Source organism: Camelina sativa, chromosome 17, assembly GCF_000633955.1.
Source record: "Camelina sativa cultivar DH55 chromosome 17, Cs, whole genome shotgun sequence".
Lineage (NCBI taxonomy): Eukaryota > Viridiplantae > Streptophyta > Magnoliopsida > Brassicales > Brassicaceae > Camelina > Camelina sativa.
Genome location: NC_025701.1, coordinates 4,063,428 through 4,084,649, shown reverse-complemented (window position 1 = coordinate 4,084,649; position 21,222 = coordinate 4,063,428). Strand labels below are relative to the sequence as shown.

General features: G+C 37.2%; 7 protein-coding genes across 8 annotated transcripts; 4 read left to right on the top strand and 3 right to left on the bottom strand.

The window, feature by feature from the left end:
• On the top strand, nt 24-1,615 carry LOC104755192 (probable purine permease 16). Its single transcript, XM_010477537.1, has one exon. It carries the CDS (start codon nt 465-467, stop codon nt 1,605-1,607), a length of 1,143 nt encoding a protein of 380 aa, XP_010475839.1. The 5' UTR covers nt 24-464; the 3' UTR covers nt 1,608-1,615.
• Nucleotides 1,682-4,047, bottom strand: LOC104755191 (low-temperature-induced cysteine proteinase-like). Its single transcript, XM_010477536.2, has 5 exons — nt 3,520-4,047; nt 2,798-3,033; nt 2,560-2,700; nt 2,040-2,471; nt 1,682-1,949 (listed from the first exon to the last, which is right to left on the bottom strand). Exons 1-5 carry the CDS (start codon nt 3,953-3,955, stop codon nt 1,863-1,865), a joined length of 1,332 nt encoding a protein of 443 aa, XP_010475838.1. The 5' UTR covers nt 3,956-4,047; the 3' UTR covers nt 1,682-1,862.
• Nucleotides 5,765-10,550, top strand: LOC104755190 (shaggy-related protein kinase kappa). Its single transcript, XM_010477535.2, has 13 exons — nt 5,765-6,051; nt 6,374-6,678; nt 6,804-6,896; nt 6,996-7,055; nt 7,137-7,409; nt 8,012-8,086; nt 8,355-8,411; nt 8,479-8,619; nt 8,716-8,766; nt 9,073-9,168; nt 9,578-9,661; nt 9,772-9,874; nt 10,196-10,550. The coding sequence occupies exons 2-13, from the start codon at nt 6,535-6,537 to the stop codon at nt 10,282-10,284; spliced, it is 1,266 nt and encodes a 421-aa protein (XP_010475837.1). The 5' UTR covers nt 5,765-6,051; nt 6,374-6,534; the 3' UTR covers nt 10,285-10,550.
• On the top strand, nt 10,707-13,248 carry LOC104755189 (phosphoribosylamine--glycine ligase, chloroplastic-like). The gene is made up of 4 exons (XM_010477534.2): nt 10,707-11,101; nt 11,283-11,656; nt 12,052-12,582; nt 12,675-13,248. Exons 1-4 carry the CDS (start codon nt 10,840-10,842, stop codon nt 13,092-13,094), a joined length of 1,587 nt encoding a protein of 528 aa, XP_010475836.1. The 5' UTR covers nt 10,707-10,839; the 3' UTR covers nt 13,095-13,248.
• Nucleotides 13,335-15,528, top strand: LOC104755188 (pentatricopeptide repeat-containing protein At1g09820-like). The gene has a single exon (XM_010477533.2). It carries the CDS (start codon nt 13,415-13,417, stop codon nt 15,239-15,241), a length of 1,827 nt encoding a protein of 608 aa, XP_010475835.1. The 5' UTR covers nt 13,335-13,414; the 3' UTR covers nt 15,242-15,528.
• Nucleotides 15,538-16,381, bottom strand: LOC104755187. The gene is made up of 2 exons (XM_010477532.1): nt 16,098-16,381; nt 15,538-15,933 (listed from the first exon to the last, which is right to left on the bottom strand). Exons 1-2 carry the CDS (start codon nt 16,276-16,278, stop codon nt 15,740-15,742), a joined length of 375 nt encoding a protein of 124 aa, XP_010475834.1. The 5' UTR covers nt 16,279-16,381; the 3' UTR covers nt 15,538-15,739.
• Nucleotides 16,792-18,151, bottom strand: LOC104755186. Of its 2 annotated transcripts, none has more exons than XM_010477530.2 (2): nt 17,505-18,090; nt 16,792-17,176 (listed from the first exon to the last, which is right to left on the bottom strand). In XM_010477530.2, exons 1-2 carry the CDS (start codon nt 17,763-17,765, stop codon nt 17,051-17,053), a joined length of 387 nt encoding a protein of 128 aa, XP_010475832.1. In that variant the 5' UTR covers nt 17,766-18,090; the 3' UTR covers nt 16,792-17,050. The 2 variants fall into 2 exon arrangements, with proteins under 2 accessions (XP_010475832.1, XP_019094653.1); XM_019239108.1 differs by lacking the exon at nt 16,792-17,176 and adding an exon at nt 17,183-17,334 and having other exon boundaries at nt 17,505-18,151.

The following is a 21,222-nucleotide window of genomic DNA, read 5'->3' as shown; positions in this document are numbered from 1 at the left end:
CCAGTGCGTCGGGTCACACGGCTTGCTTCCTCCTTCACGCCACGTGTTGACCCGTCACACGTCTTTTGGTTTAGTCTTTACATCTCCAAGATGTTTGTAATTTTTTCGATTCAATGCCGGTTTAAGTCGGTTTTACATCGGTATTGCGATTTGGGGAGCTTTACAGTTGGAACGAGTTCCTTTGCCGCCAATATGCTCTTTGATAATAATATAAAAACCAATCTTACAGATCATTTTATTCATTAGAAAAATGTGATGAGACCTATTCAAGCAACGTTGAGTCAAAAGCATGACCTTTTCGTGACCAGGAACCTTCTCTCTTCTTTATCTTTCCAGATTGAAATGTGTGTTTGCACGTTAAACCAATCATGGGAATGAGTCCCACCCTCTAGGAAAGGTTTATAAGATTAATATCTCTCTGCGTATATTTTGTAAAATCTCCAAGAAGAAGAAGCAGAGAGACCATGGAGGAGTTTCAAGGTCCAGAACCAGGCTTCTGCGAGAATCCTCGATCCCTCGAGCTCAATCAACGCAGATGGTGGATCTCTGTTTTCTTCTGCGGTTTCTTGATCTTTGTCGGAGACTCTCTTGTTATGCTTCTGTTGAACTTCTACTACGTCCAAGACAATCGATCAGACAGTGATCAAGACCGACAATACAAAGGAACATGGACACAAGCTTTGATCCAGAACGCTGCGTTTCCCATCCTGATTCCACTCTTCTTCATATTTCCTTCACCAAAACCAAACCTGGAAACAGTCTCCAATCAAACCAACAATGGCTGGTTTCGAGTTCTCTCGCTCTATGTTTCTCTCGGTGTCCTTGTCTCTGTTTATAGCAAGTTGTATGCGCTTGCCAAATTATACGTAGGATGGGGGATTTTGGTTTCAACTCAATTGATACTCACCTCCCTCTTCTCAGCTTTCATAAACCGTCTCAAGTTTAACAGATGGATCATCATATCGATAATCCTCACTCTTGCCGCAGACTTTTTTGGCGGCCCTGCGTTTGCTGGAACCCCTGATGAAGATGAATCTGATGCTTACGATATCAAGGCATGGTTGATACTCATATTCCCTACTCTTGCTTTCTCCTTGTCTCTGTGCCTCATGCAGCTCGGGTTCGACAAAGTTTTGGTGAAGACAAAGAGGTATGGTAACAAGAAGGTGTTCCGGATGGTCTTGGAAATGCAAATCTGTGTTTCCTTCATCGCCACACTCATTTGCACTGTCGGTCTGTTTGCGAGTGGCGAGTTTAAGGAGTTAAAAGGCGACAGCGAGAGGTTTAAGAGAGGGAAAACTTACTACATTCTGAGTTTGGTCGGGTTGGCTCTCTCTTGGCAGGTTTGGACGGTTGGGCTGTTAGGTCTGGTGCTTTTAGTGTCCGGTTTATTCGCTGATGTTGTTCATATGTGTGCTTCACCCGTTGTGGCTCTGCTTGTTGTGTTGGCTTTTAATTTCAAGGACGATGACTTTGGCTGGCAGAGAAGAGGTGCTTTGCTAGGAGCAGTTTTGGCTCTAGCTTCTTACTTTTACTCCCTGTACAAAACAAAGAGGAAGGAGACCGCAGAACTGAAAAAAAGAGAGAACAACAACAGCGAAGCTTAGTCTCTGCTTTTGTCTACAATATGTATAGATGATACTCTTATTCCTTGTTGTGTCTTGCAGATACAAATACTGTGTTGGTACTGCAAGTATCCTTTATTGATTCAGAAGTTGTATACATCCAAATGAGCGACTAAAAGTACATCCGTGATGATATATTGTATATCTCAACAACAGCTACAACTAATCCCCTCGCAGATACATTGAATCGAATTCACATATGCGTAAAATGTCTGTAGCAAATGCATAAAACTTCTCTCACATAACCCATTCCTCGAATCTACCAAGTTTGTTTGTAGAATCCTTCTTCCAGAAGGGCTTGATTGCCGTGAAATTCCCAGTTTTCTGTAAGCAAAGAATAGCTTCATCAGTCAACAAAACATAGAAAGAAGTAGGGCACTGTGAAGAGTATGCACATATCCACAGCCAAAATACCTTAAGGCAGAGACTTCTGGTTGTATCACAAACCGGGTAATCATGTGGACAACAGTGACGACCATCCTTGCAACACACAGCGGATTCTATCTCGCAGCATTTCCATGAGAAACATAATCCAAACAGGTTTTTTGCACAGCAACAAGTCTCTGCAGCTGAACAATAGGTGAAAAGGTTGCATTTTGTGGGGCCGGGAGGGGCCGGTGGAGGCGGGTTTGGATGTGTCTTGATGGGATATGAAGCAAGCATATTGATTCCGCATACCCCTTGTGAATTTCCGGTGTTACGCTGCATGTGCATAAACCCATCCATTCCCCAACTTTTTCCCCATGAGTTCTTCACAATCCAATAATCAACACCATTCTCTGAACCATATCCTACTATGAGCACAGCGTGATCCAATGATGTCGAACACGGTCCAGAAAATATTCCCTGCACCAAAAGGTAAAGTTTCAAACAAGGAAACGTTGAATATTCAGAGAATAGAGTAGGAGTTGTATCTCTAAGCATTCCAACTTACACTGGAATATAACTGAAACGCTCTCTCGCTTCCACAGATGCCGACACTAACTGGCTGAACCGCTACAGCCTCCTTTAACGCTTTCTCATCATTTGTTTTCACGCCAGCATAGCTATCAATTGTCACAACCCGCTGTTTCAACTGCATAACAAAAGAGACTCATGTACGTTAGTGGATATCAAAGATCAAAGAAACAAACAAGGTATAGAAATTAAACAAGGAGAAAGTAAACCGATACCTTATCCTTCTTACAGGTGCCATCGCGTTGCTGATAAGGATAGTCTTTCTCTGTGTCTATTCCCTTGTTTTTTATGACAAATTGGAAAGCATAGTCCATGAGACCACCATTGCAGCCATCATTATAAGACTTGTCACAATCAATGAGTTCCTGCTCGGAGAGGCTGATGAGATCTCCTGTAACAATCTTGTTGATTCCCTCCATAGCTCCAGTAGTAGAGAACGACCAACACGCCCCTATAAATGTAGTAAAATATCATCATCATCCACTCAAATAATCAACATGGATGCATCTGAGAGAACACATTACTATTTCTAACCAAATTCCAACATTTGTCCACTGAATCAAACAGTAACTGTCATATAAGAAGACACATGATAATTGCTTCTAGACTTTCCAAAAAAGTTCAATCAGTATATCTCAACCATAATTAGACATGAAAAAGGGAAGAAAAGTTATACTCCAAAAGAAAGTCCAAAAAGCGTGAAAGAGATGCAAAATTACCTCTATAACATACTAAATAAGCACAGAAGATGAAACCTACATCCTCAAAGATTCTAAAGTTTGAGAATTTCTCCGATCTAAAATTCAATCTTAAGGTTCCGATTCTAAAGTCTTAATCTTGAATCAACCCCCAAGTCGCTGAACTACAAAACTCTAATCAAATCTGAAACTCGATGAAAAAAAAGAAACACAATTTGAAAAGATAGAATAAAAAATACCGCAGCTTCCTTGATCTTTGACATTAGTAACAGCTCCGTTCTTCCTCCAATCAACAGAATCTGGAACCTTTACGGTACTACCACCCAGACTCTTCCCTTTACTACTACTAGCCATTACCAACGACGGTGCTGAAACAGAGAGTCCAAAACGAGAGGTCTTGAACTCGGTGTGAGTCAGATCCGCGAAGGCATTGAGAGAGAGAGAGTAAGTAATAGCGATGAGATTGTGTTTGGTAACGAAGTCGTGGTTATCTTTAAAGATTTGAATTCTGTGTTGCCTCTCTTCTTCCGAACCGTAAGTTTTGCTATGTCTCTGGCACCAGTCCTCGAACAACTCGGAGATGTCATCGGAAGATGACGATGAAGATGATGATGAAGAAACGAGAAGAAGGAAGAAGAAAGTGAGAGAGACAAAGGAGAAAGATGACATTGACATTTCTTTTTTTGTTGGTTAAGAGAAGAGAGGAGAGAGTCGTGGAGATAAGTTTGTGGCCTAGAAATAAGGAAGAGTGCTTCGAGATTTGTTTGTTCCCAATTCTTGTGAGATTTTAGCCAGTAAGATTACAAAACGGTTTGTTTCGCGTTGGCGTTTTGTAAAAAGCGTTTGGCAGAACGCAGAAGAAGTGAACCACGTGTATAATGTGTATTATTATACTTCGTATGTACTTTTTTAACTGTTAAGAATTAATACAAAGAATTTGAATGGTAAACTGCATAATTGTGATAACAAACCAAGCATGATTTAATTTCACATAAATGTTAGTATAAAAAAAAGTGTGATTATTGCAAAAATATGCAGAGCAAACATATATTCTAGGCTTGTAGCACCATCATTTAACAGCCTCGAATCTCCTGATTATAATTACACACCGAACCGAAGATCGGGCCAGAGAGGCCCATATTCCAATCCAAACACATTTAGCTTCCAACTACACACAATCCACACAATTGTAAATCATTGTTTTATTGCTCTTTGGTCAACACTAAAATCATTTGTTAAGTGGTAATCTATCTATCTTACTTTATCAAGCAAAAAGAAAGCAACTTTAGCCCTATAATAAAGACCACCACTCCCTATTGTTTGTGTAGGCTAATGAGCAGTACACTTTGGACCTACTCACGACTTTATTGCATTACCTCCTTTTTGGTTTAATACATAGTATGATAGTATATTTTAATTAGTAATTAAGATCACGCGGAGACCAGAGGGTGGTAACCAAAGCAATGTGCATGCCTAACGTATTTTCAAGAGAGCTAACAAAAAAAAAAAGCAATATTTATTGTTAATGCACATACGTTAATACTATTTGATCAATCTTTTCGTATTTATCTAAAATTTATGCAAATGTTTTGTAGAAGACTTATTATGATAAAACAAAGGACAAAGAAACGAACACAACCTTGCACCGTTAAGTTTTTAATCACCAATCAAACCCGAGACAGAACTATCATCGGGCGGCCACACACAAATAAAAGAAAGAGTAGTGTAGCCTTCAGCCTTACCTAACAGTCGACAGGTAAAAGCGACTTTTACTATATAATAACCAGCAAATACGAAAGTGGCTTTTATTTTTTTGAAAATATTTATATTTCTCCCTACAACAGTATTTTAATCCACTATAAAATTACAAGAACATAACTCTACATAAGTGTTGTTTAATCTTATATCAATAATCAAAGAGCACATATTATAATATATATATGGATGCTATCATCATTTTGGAGTGGAGGGCTGGGAATGTGTTGACAAAAAACATACAAAATACATGTTGAATATTGAAGTAAATGTATAGTAATTAACAAAAAAAAAAAATTATTTTCCTTTTGTAGGTTTTCCACTATATGTATATAGTTTGAAAAAAAGTTTGTAGACCAAAAGTTTGAATATCCGGTTAAAAAAAGATTGGGTAGGCTGAGGTTTGAAAATTGAGTTCCAATGTTATGATATTTGGGGACCATCAGACCATGAGATTAAACAAAAGGAACTTGTAAGTATGAAATTTTGAACAAATGTCTTACTTAACATTGAACTTATCAACTTTTACAGTTTTAGTAATTTGTATATTAATATATACTGTATCAGTATCTTTTCTGTGTTAAATTTTGAACATAACGGGGAAAAAAAGAGAAAAGGATATACCAAATCTAATTTTTTTAATAATTTTAAATTCCTAAATTGTTTTAGAAAATCTTGTAAAAAAAAAAAGAAGAAAAGATATATTTAGTGATATAATATCATGCTTATAATGATGAGCTGTCGTCTCATATTCTCTCGTTTGATTCAAAACGGTAGAAATCGACAAAACAAAGGGTGTTAAGAAGAAGAAGAAGTTGTGAAAATCAAAATTGACGCAGAATCAAAAATATAATCTAAAGGTTTATCCTTTTTTTTTTTTCAATCCGATCAATCGCCGAGAAAAAGAAAAAAACTGTTTACTTTTTTTCATGTCAAGCTCTTCAATTTAAGAAGGAGAAGAAGACAATCGTCAAATGCTTGACTTTGGTTTCAGTTCTTCCTCACGACAGCTCAAGGTGATCATCTTTTTTATACTACCTAAATTCATATCCGCTGCGAATCTTTTGAAAAGTGTCGCTCTTTATTCTCTCAATGTGCTTTTTTCTCTTTGGAGTTGTTGAACTAGGGTTCTTCTGGGTACTAGTAGTAGTAACTGTTTTGCTGATTTTTTTTCTGAACTGCTTTTAGTTGAGTTTTCAAAACCAAACCTTTTCGATTACAATATCAATCTAGTCGGCAGTAGATCTGATCGGCCTCAATTGTTACAGTATCTCAATTCACCACTGGCTCAAGAGTTAAAACTGACCAATTTTGTTTTTTTTTTTTGTTTTGTATCAGTTCATGAACCTTGAGATATAGTACACCTTTTTTATATTCAATGCAAGTGACCTTGCAAATTCTACTAGAAAGATCGGTTCTTTGATGGGATGGGACACCAATTCACCATGGATTGTGATGCTACCAAATATTAGTTCGTGTTATCTTCAGAATATAATATCATGGCATCTTCTGGACTGGGCAATGGAGTAGGCAGTTCGAGATCTGCCAAAGGTTTAAAGAGCTCTTCTAGTTCAGTTGATTGGTTGACTAGAGATTTGGCTGAGACAAGGATAAGGGACAAGGTAGAGACTGATGATGAGAGAGTAAGTCTTGCATTGCTTATTTTGTTTTGCCTTTCATGCTTGCTTATTCAACTGTTTTAGCTTGACTTTCTTGTATCTGTTATGGAGTAGTTTTTCACTGTTTGAGGTTTTTTGTTACGTTGCAGGATAGTGAACCAGATATTATTGATGGGGCTGGTGCTGAACCTGGTCAGGTGATTAGAACCACAGTCCGTGGTCGAAATGGTCAATCAAGACAGGTTGGATGGTTACATATAATTGTATGTGTTAGTTAGTAATGTAGTTATCCAACTGGTTCTTATACTAGTTTTTTTTTCCTTTTTTTTTTGGATTGGCAGACAGTCAGTTATATATCAGAACATGTTGTTGGTACTGGTTCCTTTGGCATGGTTTTCCAAGTAAGATAATTTAACATCCATGATCTTCTTTCTATTTTATTTTGGCTCCGATCCCAGCACATTTATGTTTCCTTCTGGTAGGCTAAATGTAGGGAAACTGGGGAGGTTGTTGCCATCAAGAAGGTTCTTCAAGACAAGCGGTACAAGAACAGGGAGCTACAAATAATGCAGATGCTAGACCATCCCAATGTCGTTGCTTTAAAGCATAGCTTCTTCTCAAGAACAGACAATGAAGAGGTTTATTTGAACCTTGTCCTTGAATTTGTGCCTGAGACTGTCAATCGTGTTGCAAGAAGTTACAGTAGGACGAATCAACTGATGCCACTGATATACGTTAAACTTTATACCTATCAGGTAACTATTTTCTGGATTTGAAATTTTCTATTATTTTTTTTTGTAGATTTTCGTTTCACCAAGCATCATAAGCACCCACTTAAAAATATGATGCTTGTTTTGTTTCACCGAAGATATTAGTATCAATAGATTTTGTAATCTATGTATTCTTGTGGCTCTTCCTAGAATAGTTGGGTGGGAATTTTTCCTTGAATTGCTAGGTGGGTGTAAACTCATTCTTGGTTGATCATGTGATATATATTCAGACTAGTTTGCATCATTCCCATTGAGTTGCTGTATCCTATACCCTTGGTAAAGAGACTATTCGGCAATTTATTTTGAGCATGAAGTTTGGAGGTCCGCTCTGTGCAAGAAAGTAGCTTTCTTTAGTCCTACTGTCTATATTTTCGTGTTCTGACACGTTGCTTCTACACCTGGGTTTCTAAGAAATGATCCAAAGCTTTTCTATCATTATAATTTCCTTCTATGACATATTTTTCCCTTCCACACTATAAATTCTGACTTCAGAAACCAATTTATATCAATTAACAGCATGAGACCATTTCATATAATTAACTGATATTTGCTGGGTTATTTTGACAAGTTTCTGTTTGTGGTTACAGATCTGCAGGGCACTTGCTTACATTCATAATTCCTTTGGTCTTTGTCACCGTGATATTAAGCCTCAAAACCTGCTAGTAAGTTCCATTTGTGTCTCCCTTTTTCGAAAGAAATAGATAACAGATGAACTTTGTTTTATGCTATTACGTATTTATATTTGAGGTTGAAACATGATTCTGGAAACTAACTTTGAGAAAATAGTTGTAGTTTTGAGCTGGTTTTGGTCTAAAGTAACATGTCTGTGCTCAACTTATCTGCACCTAAGTAAACTGTTTATCAAAATAAATATTTTCTGGTTTAAGTTTAACTGCATTTATACCTGACTATACAGATATTGTTGTGCAGGTGAACCCACACACACATCAGCTAAAAATATGTGATTTTGGGAGTGCAAAAGTGTTGGTAAGGTTTGTTGACTCAAATTTAAACGAATACATTCTGGAGTATGACACGTTCTCGTACTCCGTAGGTAAAAGGAGAACCCAATGTTTCTTACATTTGTTCAAGATATTATCGTGCTCCAGAACTCATTTTTGGTGCCAGTGAATATACAACTGCAATCGATATATGGTCCACTGGTTGTGTGATGGCCGAACTTCTTCTTGGACAGGTTAAAGCACATTTTTTTAGCTATTTGTTTTTGTGCTATTTAGTCAGTTTCTTCCATGTCTTACTTTTCTGTGCCCTTTGCTAACTTGTCGTACAGCCTCTGTTTCCTGGTGAGAGCGGAGTCGATCAGCTTGTTGAAATCATTAAGGTAGTCTTTTGTTAATTCTTAAAGTTTATCTTAAAATATGAAGCAATCCAATTATTGGGCTTGGCGGTGCCTGTAAGTGCTTTTAGAACTTTGGTTTACGGGGTTATTCATCTTTACGTATCAGACTTGGGGCAGAGTTTCAACTTTGTATCTGAATGGCTACCAGGCTTTTGAGTCACAGTTTGTTTCGTCAATTGTTGAGAATTTTGTATTTAGTATAAAAAAAAGCAATAAACTTTGGACTGCTCAGTTTGATTTTGAAGAAACCTTGCTTTTCTTATTGTATGTGCTTTTATGTCTTTGCAGGTTTTAGGTACACCAACAAGAGAAGAAATCAAGTGCATGAATCCAAATTATACAGAATTTAAGTTTCCCCAGATAAAGCCTCATCCATGGCACAAGGTATGCTTTCTAATGTTATTGATTATCACCTACCAGGAGATTCTTTAATCAGTGGTTTTGTTGGTGAATGTATTTTATAGAATAGGTGTTCTGGTATTTGTGATGGTTTGGAGTATGAATCAAAAAATAAATGTATATTTTCATTTCCTCTGGCTTATAAAACTGTTAATTATATATGGTAGAGTTGTAAACAATTGGCTAAAATGATTGTGGCTTTAGTTCTAGTTTGAGTATTTCTATCTGGTGGAAGATGCTTTTCAGGATTCTGTTCTCTGACATTCTACAACTTGGTGGTTTGCACTTTGCACTAAGTGACTAAACTATCTGGGATTTTTTCATTGATTATTAGCTCATTAAGCTTCGCTTCTCTCTGAATCCTTATTGGCATGAATATTCTATTTGTGCTCAGGTGTTCCAAAAACGTTTGCCACCAGAAGCAGTTGATCTTCTTTGTAGGTTCTTCCAATATTCCCCAAATTTGAGATGCACAGCTGTAAGTAAAATTTTCACTTTTTCCCTTCATTGTGTAATTTGCTTTTCAATTGTTCCATATCAGCATCTAAGGCCTCGAAACCATTAATAACACTTGTGGTGTTATTGTAGTTGGAAGCTTGTATTCATCCGTTATTTGATGAACTAAGGGACCCAAACACTCGTCTTCCCAATGGCCGACCACTTCCTCCACTTTTCAACTTTAAACCGCAAGGTAACAGTTCCCCTATTTTTCTTGTTGGACCTCTTAACAGATCTAACACATATATGGTCTATTAAGTTGTTGACAAGTTGTGTTTTGTTCATGATTGCTGATAAATATTAACCTCGAAACCTCATTTAGTGTTAGTTTTGAATATTGAGGTCTGAGGATGCTATATAAATTGAAGTCACAACTCACAAGAATGTTGACCATTGTGGCCTCTGGCATATTTGAATGCTAAGAAATAATAAATGTTTTTTCTCTATTTATGAATCTATGATCCTTATATTTAACTATCAGTAATCATGTAGTGATGTTATGTGTGTGTTGCAGAGCTATCTGGCATCCCTGCTGAAATCGTGAACAGACTTGTCCCAGAGCATGCCCGTAAGCAGAACCTCTTCATGGCTTTGAATTCGTAAGACGCCTATCGGTTTTGGCATCTGTATAAGCTCTCTTGATATCATCAATATTTGGAGCAGCCAGAGGGGGGCATTTTCGTCCTTCTTGGCTTTTGTTTTTGGCGAGTTGTTTTTTCTTCTTTTTTTGGTTTTGGTTATATGGAGATGATGAGGATGCATAAATACAAACAGTACTTGAGAGGTTTTGCTGGTTATAAACCACTTGTTTGTTTCACAGCCACCATATAACCCCTTTATATATCACAAAATGGGTTCGTTTTAAAGCATGTAAATGTGAGTGAGGCAAGGAGGGGCTGTTTGATGTCTAAAGATTATAAAGTGGTTTGAAGGAAAAACATAGAAAGGACAAATAATAAATAAGACAACAAAATTAATCATGATTACTGTGAACGAAATATACGATAAGAAAAAAGTGAACCCAATAAACAGAAGGAAGGAAACAGTTTAGTGTTAAACCCTTGAAGACGACAACGCTGGTCCGAGTCCAAAACTCTCTCAAAGTACGCAACTTTGACAGTCTCTCACTTGCCTCTCTATCGCAAATCCACTTCGGACATGTCGTTGTGTACATCTAGTTTCCATCCTTCATCTTCTTCTATCAATCTCTTTTCCAGCAACAACCCAACTAAACCCTTTCTTCTCTCCCTCAGATTCGCCGCTACCTCCACCAAGTCTCTTCCTTTTATTGCTCCTCTCAAATTCTCTACCACCAATCTCTCTCTTAGCTCTTCCGCCGGACTCCACAGACGCCAGTATTTGCTCCGCTGCGTCTCAGAGCAATCTCAGCCGTCTATTTCGACCGTTTCCGGCGGCTCTGGTAAAAATCTAGCAATACCTATTGACTCTCTTTAGTTTGGTGTCACTCAGTGGTAGATAAACAACGGTAGATACTGTATTCAGTTGTTGAATGATTGAATTTGAACGCCAATGTTAATAAACGCCAGTGATTATAAGTTATACCCAATGGATTTGTTGTAATTGTGTTTCAATTTCTGTAGAAGAGAGAGTTAATGTTCTTGTAATTGGTGGAGGAGGGAGAGAACACGCCCTTTGCCACGCCTTAAAACGATCTCCTTCTTGTGAATCTGTGTTATGCGCACCTGGAAATGCTGGTATCTCCAGTTCCGGTGATGCTACTTGCATACCTGACCTTGACATATCAGACAGTTCAGCTGTGATTTCTTTTTGTCAAAAATGGAATGTTGGGTTAGTGGTTGTTGGACCTGAAGTGCCTCTTGTTGCCGGTCTCGCTAATGACTTGGTTAAGGCTGGTATCCTCACCTTTGGCCCTTCTTCTCAAGCTGCAGCGTTGGAAGGTTCCAAGAACTTTATGAAGAATCTTTGCCATAAGTACAATATCCCTACTGCTAAGGTTTGTGTTGCTCTGCTCTTTTTCATTTATTCCTGATGATTACCAAGTTCTTCTCCTGATATGTGTTAGGATCCATAACGTCGCTGTGTAAAGATATAAGCTTTGAAACCGTGTAGCGGTTCAACTATTAGCTATAGATCTGCTGTAATCTAGCCTAGTAGTTAATGTAGCAGGTTAGAGCTGTTGTGAGTTGGTTAGAGAGCGGTTAGTGAAGGCTAGATTGTATAAGAATGTCTCAGCAGGTTGTTTTGGGTGTACTATGTTATGGGCAAGTGATTGAAGGCTCGGTAAATTGGTGGAATAAAAGTAGCAGATTCGTAGCTTTAATCTTATTATCCTAAAGATTACAATTTGATGTGGCTAATACAGTGTTATTGAATCAAATTCAAATGCAGTATAAAATATTTTCTGATGCATCTGCTGCAAAAGAATACATTCAAGAACAAGGGGCACCGATTGTGATTAAAGCGGATGGATTAGCAGCTGGAAAAGGAGTCACTGTTGCCATGGAACTAGAGGAGGCTTTTGAAGCTGTTGATTCAATGCTGGTCAAAGGTGTGTTTGGTTCTGCAGGATGTCAGGTGGTCGTGGAGGAGTTTCTCGAGGGAGAAGAAGCCTCCTTTTTCGCACTTGTGGATGGAGAAAACGCCATTCCTCTAGAATCAGCTCAGGACCACAAGCGGGTTGGAGATGGAGATACCGGTCCTAACACAGGCGGCATGGGAGCGTATTCTCCTGCACCTGTCTTGACCAAGGAGCTTCAGGACTTTGTGATGGAGTCTATAATTCATCCCACTGTTAAAGGCATGGCAGAAGAAGGATGTAAGTTTGTCGGCGTTCTGTTTGCTGGTCTCATGATCAAGAAGAAATCCGGTTTGCCTAAGCTGATTGAGTTCAATGTCCGGTTTGGAGATCCAGAATGTCAGGTGAGAAACTCACACCTTATCTGAAAAAAAAACCCGTTTAGTCTTGGTTTAGTTATCGTTCTGAACAAATGCAGCTTCTTGTTTAAACACAGGTATTGATGATGCGTCTAGAGTCTGACCTAGCCAAAGTATTGCTAGCGGCTTGTAAAGGCGAGCTAAGCGGCGTGTCGCTTGACTGGTCAAAAGATTCAGCAATGGTGGTTGTAATGGCAAGCAATGGTTATCCAGGTGCTCATGAGAAAGGATCAATCATCAAAAACCTTGAAGAAGCTGAAAGAGTTGCTCCTGGAGTGAAGGTTTTCCATGCGGGAACGGATCTTGATACAGAGGGGAATGTTGTAGCCACTGGGGGACGTGTTCTTGGAGTCACGGGAAAGGGTAAAGACTTGGAAGAGGCGCGTGATAAAGCTTATTCAGCTGTTCAACAGATCAACTGGCCTGGTGGTTTCTTTAGGCGTGATATTGGTTGGAGAGCACTTCGCCAGAAACAAGTGGCGACGAAAGAAGAGTAATAAACCAACCAACAAACCAAAAGTTCAAAATTATTTTTCCTTACAGTTAGATGGGCTGATTCACGTGGCCCATTAGTTGTATCTTAGCGCACGGGCCGACTTCTAAAATAACTTAATTTGGGTCCATTTATAAAATTTGTTGTTTCTCTCACAATTTCAGTGGTAGTTTCGTAAAATTTTGCAAAGAATAATCTGAAAATTTATCTCACAGTAAAGTAAAATTAAGTACTGAAACGAAACAGAGATGAGAATGGTACAAAATTCATAAACCCTAAAATTTTAAAAATCCAAAGTCTGTCTTCGTCTCCTACCTCGAATCAATGTTCCCCAAATCCGTAGCTGTTAGTAGAGTTATTTCGAAATTCATACAAAATTTATCTGGTTTAAGTAGGCTCTGTTCTTCTTCTTCTTTAGCTACGATCGCCGAGAGCCCTTGCCAACCAAGATGTGACGTAGTAGTCATCGCTGATCTCATAGAGAAGCAGCACTGGTCAAAGCTTGGATTCCATGTGAAAGACATACACCCTAACGAGCTCTTTCGACAGCTGATTAGTTCTGAGCTTGACCCAGATTTGTGTCTCAGGTACTATACCTGGTTACTGAAGAACGGTAACATCTCTGTTTCGCTAGAGCTCACATTTAAGCTCTTGCATTCTCTTGCTATTGCGAAAAGATACTCAAAGATCCGATCTTTTCTTGATGGGTTTGCCAGAAATGGTTCTGATCATCCGGTTCACTCTATTCTCCATGCCATTTCAATGTGTGACAATGTTTGCGTCAGTTCGATTATAGTTGATATGTTGGTATTGGCCTATGCGAATAATTCGAGATTCGAGTTAGGTTTGGAGGCGTTTAAGCGTTCAGGTTACTATGGGTATAAGTTATCGGCTTTGTCTTGTAAGCCTTTGATGATTGCGTTGTTGAAGCAGAATCGTTCTGCTGATGTTGAGTATGTATACAAGGAGATGATTAGGAGGAAGATTCAACCAAATCTGTTCACTTTCAATGTCGTGATCAACGCCTTGTGCAAAACTGGTAAAATGAATAAAGCTAGAGATGTTATGGAGGACATGAAAGTGTATGGATGTTCTCCAAACGTAGTCAGTTACAATACTCTCATCGATGGGTACTGTAAGCTTGGTGGAATTGGGAAAATGTATAAAGCAGATGCTGTTTTGAAGGAAATGGTGGAGAATAAGGTGTCCCCAAACTTGACGACGTTTAATATACTGATTGATGGGTTTTGGAAAGATGACAACCTTCCGGGGAGTATGAAAGTGTTTAAAGAGATGTTGGATCAAGATGTGGTACCGAATGTGATCACTTATAATTCACTGATAAATGGTTTGTGCAGTGGAGGTAAGATAAGCGAGGCTATTGGTATGTACGATAAGATGGTCAGCGCAGGTGTACAGCCTAACTTGATTACTTACAACTCTCTTATAAACGGGTTTTGCAAGAACGATATGCTGAAGGAAGCTCTTGATATGTTAGAGTTAGTAAAAGGCCAAGGATTTGTTCCCACTGCTAGAACTTATAACATGCTGATCGATGCGTATTGTAAGTTAGGGAAAACCGTTGATGGCTTTGCACTGAAAGAAGAGATGGAACGAGAAGGGATTGTACCAGACATTGGAACTTATAATTGCTTGATTGCTGGTCAATGTAGAGACGGTAACATTGAAGCAGCTAAGAAGCTTTTCGATCAGTTGACTAGTAAAGGACTTCCTGATCTAGTAACGTATCACATACTAATGGAGGGTTATTGCAGCAAAGGTGAAACAAGAAAAGCGGCGATGCTTTTGAAAGAAATGTCAAAGATGGGTCTGAAACCGAGACATCTGACATATAACATTTTGATGAAAGGCTACTGTAGAGAAGGAAATCTGAAGGCAGCAACGAACTTGAGGACACAGATGGAGAAAGAAAGGCGGTTGTGGATAAATGTAGCATCATATAATGTGCTTCTACAAGGATATTCCCAAAAAGGAAAATTGGAGGATGCAAACATTCTTTTGAATGAGATGTTGGAGAAAGGTCTAGTCCCGAACAGAACAACCTATGAGATAGTTAAAGTAGAAATGGTAGATAAAGGTTTCGTCCCAGACATTGAAGGCCATCTATTTAACGTCTCTACTAAATCATAATCTTTCAGTGACCAGCATGATTTGCTTTTGCTTCCTGGGCTCACCATAATCAATCTCTCACTCCCACAGAAAATTATACTCAGTTTTAGTACTTAAGCCAATGCCAAAGAAGAGATATTGATTGAGAGGACGTGGAACCAGACCCTGTGATGTTCGCTGCTATGCTTCAAGAAGAGAGAGTTCAGATTTTGTAACTTAACCGTTTTTGTAAATTACACGAAATTTGTATAAGTTTGTGTTTGTCTTAATAGATTGCCTGTGATAGTGAGATCATACAATTAACTGAATCTTCCATCAACAAACAAAGATTGCTTTCCATTAAAAAGGTTTTAACATTATCACCTGAGACTAGAATTAGAAACATCGAAAGACACACTACATGTGAGGTGAATCCAGCCAGTGGCTGAACCAAACATCTCAACCATAAACAACAAAAGACAAAGTTTTACAACTGGATCATACAAGGGCATAGATAAAGTGACATTTAAAGAACATCATCTACACACGACCTTGCCACAGACAGTCTTGCTGAACTTTCCCAGTTTTCAAAAGCTTCTCAATTTCATTGGGAGGATTCATCCCTAGACGCAGAGCACGCTCCCATCGATCAAGTCTAGCCATACCCAAGCATGGACCATAAGCAATGTTCATGTCAAATTGTCTCAGCATCTCCTCCTCCTTGTCATAATCCTCTGTTTAATTAAAACACACAACAAATACCACAAATTTTAAATTTTTCGATTGGACACTAAAATCTCATATGGGGATTGGAGTCAAAACCCTAGTTTTACTTCAGATGAATCAGAAGGGAAAATTAAAAGAATCAGATGATCAATGGAAGAAGTAAAACCCATACCATTGAGATCGACGGAGCCATGTGAGATCAATGCGGCGGGCTGCGTCGCATCAGAACCTTGAGCCGCCGCGTGTTTGGGAGCGGCTTTCCGGGAAGAAGGCTTGGACTTGGAGATACCTCCGGTGATATTGCTTTTCTTCTGCTTGTAGAAACCCTTCATGTTCTTCGCCGTCGTCGCCATAGCCTCTTTCTCTCTCTCTCTCTCTCTCTGCAGTTCAAATTTTGAATCTTTGAATCAGCTTTTCTCCTTTGGCTTCTACGCGACGATTGATAGAGAAGGTAACCTTTTTTTATCTGGGTCTTATAAATCCGCCCACTGATACTAATGGGCTTCATTCTTGGCCCATTTGTTTTTTTCTACTCTTCGAAAAAAATTGATACGTCTACGGTAAAGAGTGAGAGTGTCTACGGTAAAGAGTGAGAGTATAGCAGTAGTAGGGTAATTAAATTTGTAACTTGGTCCCATAATTTTATTACATTTGGAAAATAATTGTTAATGGGCACATGTGAATAATCAGAAGGCGTAAAATAAATCATTCATTCATCTTTGTCGTACTCAACACTACACGTACTCATGAACACTACACTTGATGAACCTAGTAGTATAGTATAGTGGGATTAAAACATCTTTTTCAGTAATGGATAAACAGTAGTAGTGTATTCTAACTTTTTGAGCTGTTCAAAATCCTTTTCAAAAAGTGATTAATTTGTTCCAATTAATTAGCTAGCCATAAAATGCTAGTGAAAAAAAATAAGCATATCAACAAAATATACAATGAGAGATAACATGTGTCTACTTGGACGGAAAAAAATAAGGAAATGTTTTTTGGCCGATAAATCTCGTTTAGTGCATATTGAAATTACGAACACGCTAATCTACTCAATGAGTCAGAAATATATAAATAAAATTACAGAAGAAGAGTAGTAGCTAGCTAAGCTAGTAATTAATATATTTAAAGATGAAGAGGCCAATGAATGCCTTCTCTCCGACAAGGTAACGGAGCCGGCAAAGCTATGTGCGACGGCAACTTCTCTCCTGGCATCACTACCGATACATCCACCACCGTATTCACCGGAACCTGCAGCCACGTTACATTCCTTGTAATTAGCTTAAAATAAGTTATGACTATGGTTTACACAATAACTTGGTTCTTGTCTTTTTTTTTTCCACTTTCCAAAGTTGGATTATTATTTTTCTATTAATTTTGACGAATGTTTTTGATTATCCAAAAGGTTTCTGCACCGAAAAAAAAGGCAAAGTTATTTTGTAAAAAAACAAAAGAAAAGAAAGAAAAGAAAACTAACTCTACAGTGGCAAGTTAATGCGCTTCGGCTTTATTAAAAGGACAAAAATTCTTTTGAGAAATGCTTTAATAAGAAATAAAAAAAATAAATTGTTGTGTTTACCATGGATGCTTGATCAGCAAGTTTCTGGAACTGAATGGACCCATCTCTCTGTCTTTGTGTGATCCGATGTGGTGAATCAAATGAAGAATTCTCAGGCCTGAAGAGATGCTCGAAGATAGCCATGATCAAGAACATGGAGATGAGTATCGCCGTCGCTACAAACCCAAAGGAGATAGCATTCATGGACGTCGACGATCTCCATGGCCCTTCACTCTCTCCAGCTCTAGAACTGTAGATGCTCCACGAGCTCGACTTGTTCATTTTCTCCTTGTAGCATAAGCACAAAGGAATTTTTCACCAGAGAATAAACTCACAACTCTAGATCAAGAATCAAAAATACAAGGTAAAAATGACTTTTTCAGAAATTCGATGATCTATGAAAAAAAGAAGAAGAGAACTGAGATAAGTTAACGTAATCGATGACAATGTTTTCGTTTATTATTCCTTTTGTTTTTATGTGAAGGAAACAAAAAGCAGAGCAGAGAAGAAAAAACAAAAACACACTCTGTACTATGTTGAAAATGAGTTGTGTATATATATAGTTACAAATTGGGTGTAAATAATTTATATTTTTTTTAATAGTATGTGTAGATAAAGTATAAAAAGAAGAATTAACAGAGAGTTAATGTGATAATGGTCCCTAAGTAGTAGGAACAGACATAAATCTTGGTCCTATATTCCTATATATGATCTCATCCCCTTCTGGACCTTCACTTCACTATCTTTTGCTGACAACTTCACACACCTTCTAACTTTTTCTAACTTAGTTACCCTCCTCCATTTTATTATTATAATTCCTTATTTGTTAGATGTATATCACACTTCGACTACAAGATGAGACATAATTAATAGTCTAATATATAAGTAGGGTTTGTCGTGGCTGATTTGTTCCCCGTCCATTACAAGCAGGGTGATCAAGAAGTATTACTACAGTGAAAAAAATAATCGAACATCTGACATGATGATTATGGACATATATACGTGATCTCAAAAACGTGTGTTGGTTTCAGTACTAAACATTCTTAAGGAATTATAATATTCGTATACGTGAAAATGAGTTGTATACGAATATTAGTTGGTATAATTGGGGAACATCTCAACAAATGTAAAGAAAAAGCTACTACATATCAACTGTTTCTTTTTTCTTTCCTTTTTTAATAATTGTATATTTGTAAAAGTAATAAAAACAAAGTATATCCTATACGGTTTATATTCGTTGTCTACTACTTTAAGAAATTGATATGCAAAATTTTTGTGGTGTTTAGTAGCTTGGCTAGTGTGACATCTTTTGGTTGTTATTTCATGATAATAATTGAGTTTGGGGCCTACGTGTCATCAGAAAAGAACAACAAAGATAGACTATTGGCTGCTTTAAGAAACGTTTAATTACCCCTTAGTTTTGTGAATTAATTATCACAGTAAGATGTCAATTAGTTATCCTAATTAAGGAAACAATGATGCATAATAATTTGCTGCTAAACTCACTTTAGTCGTATACGGTAATACCGGTAATTTATTCGCAAATACTATAGTCAATTGCTCGGTCCACGGTAATGTCAATTAAGCCATTTCAGCAGATGTTCGGAATCTGCCCAGCTCTCTTAATCTCTAGCTCTACACTTTTGTACGTTTGATGTTAATGTAGACGTACGTACGCACATTTGCATGAACATACGTGATTCATTTACGTTACAAAGAAAACTTCAATTTATATAATACTTAAGTTAATGAAGATCAATAATATATAATGCAATCCTAATGTTTTTGTTTTGTGTGACGTCTGCAACCTAAAGTTCTTAATTAATTAAAGAACAAGTACAAATATTCTCTTTATTTGCACGTTCAGCAATTTGAGGCCATAAATAATCATAGCAATAAGATCAATCAAATACTAGAAACGTACGTACAGTTCTATTTTATAAAGAAAAAATGGTCTACTTTCTTAAAATTTAATTAACCAGGAAAACAACTCGCGTGTTAAAGAGTTTCTACTTTAGAAAATAAAAGGTTTTTGAGTTTTGTGGACACAATTGTCTTTGAATGTCAGATTTCCTTGTGTTCCCGCTATGAACAATGGCGCGCATTTATAGAACTGCCGCGAACATGAGAAACATTTAATCATGTATATATATGATCAGTACATGTTATGCATGACATCGTTTTGTGACTTTGTGGTAAATGCTAATATCGTATGAATAACATATTTGATAACATTTATTAGATTTGACATAATGCATGTAACTAGATACGGTTGTAGAATATAAACGATTACTACAGCTAGCTATCATAACAACAGAAGTAACATTTTAACAACGTATACACTTAACTGATTACTTTCTAGCAAAAATAACATCTAATAATGAATGGCATTCAAATGATGAATAACTTGATACTTTCTAGTAACATTTTAGTTGTGAATTACGTCCAATAATGTACTTTCATCACACACAAAAAAAAAAAAGCACAACATAATTTCATAGCATCGTGTGTTGATTTATAGTGAAGATAAGTGGGACTTTGTAAGTTAGGTGAAAATCTAAGCTATAGCAAATGCTTTTCAGCAATTCAAAAATTATGGAAGAAAAAAGTTGAACACATGCATCTGGTTGGCAATGCCAATGATGGCCCAAATCTTTCGCAATCGAATGAGTTTCTCAAAACAAAATAATTATACGCAAAACAAATTATTCAAAGGAAAGAAAATAGCTTAACTAGCTGCGGCAAAAGCGGAGAGACCTCAGACCTATCGATAAGACTCTAACCATGCATATGAGACGAATGTATAATACAAAAACAACACAACTTTGTGTTTTCTTTTTTCTTTCTATTTAGGTTAAAACAATAGAAACACTCTCTTGACTCTCTTGTTACTATAGAAGAAACCCACAAGAATATCTTTTCAAAATTTTATTGTTATATAATGGTACGATATACAGTATGTTATATTATAACAGGAGTTGGTGAATAAAATCTGTTTTAATTATTAGGGACCTAATTATATTAAAGAAAATTTTGGCATTTAGAGAATAGTGGGGGCTTAGGTGAACATACAGCAAAGCAAAATTCAAAAGTAGGAATGATTTTAATGTAGAAAATAGAATTGGAGCTTTTGCCTTTTGTGTGACTCATTGTCACATATCATTCATGACAAAAAAAAAACCATCATGTGACCGCTCTCTTCTGTTCACTCTTTAATTAGCTTTTCCTTTTGCCTTTTGCTGTTTTTACTTGAACCATTTCTTTCATTTCTTTCTCTTTTTGTTAACTCCTAGAGAAGTTTCTCCGACCTGACCGAAACAGCGATGGATACAACAAATTTGGCTATAAATATGAGGGTTCAGACATGAACATAACTGTTATTTTTTTTTATTTTTCTTTAAAATATCATGAATTTTATATTACGAAAGTTTAGTTATTTGGAAACAGCACGCATCCGGATATGTATAATCGAAGATGATTAAAATACCACTCCATATAATTAAAGAATTTCATATCTATGAGAGGAATGGTTTCGGTTTGTTTTGTTTAGTCAAATTTTTTTTTAAAAAAATATATTATAGTTTCTTTGAAATAAAGGGTTTAGTCAATGTCTTTTGTTTGTCTTCCTTTTTGACTATAACTTTCATAGCGTCCCGAATCCCTAAGCTCTTTTATATAGGGATAAACATGTACTCCACATCTAAATAAGCTAGTAAAGTAGTAAGTAAGTTTCAGTGAA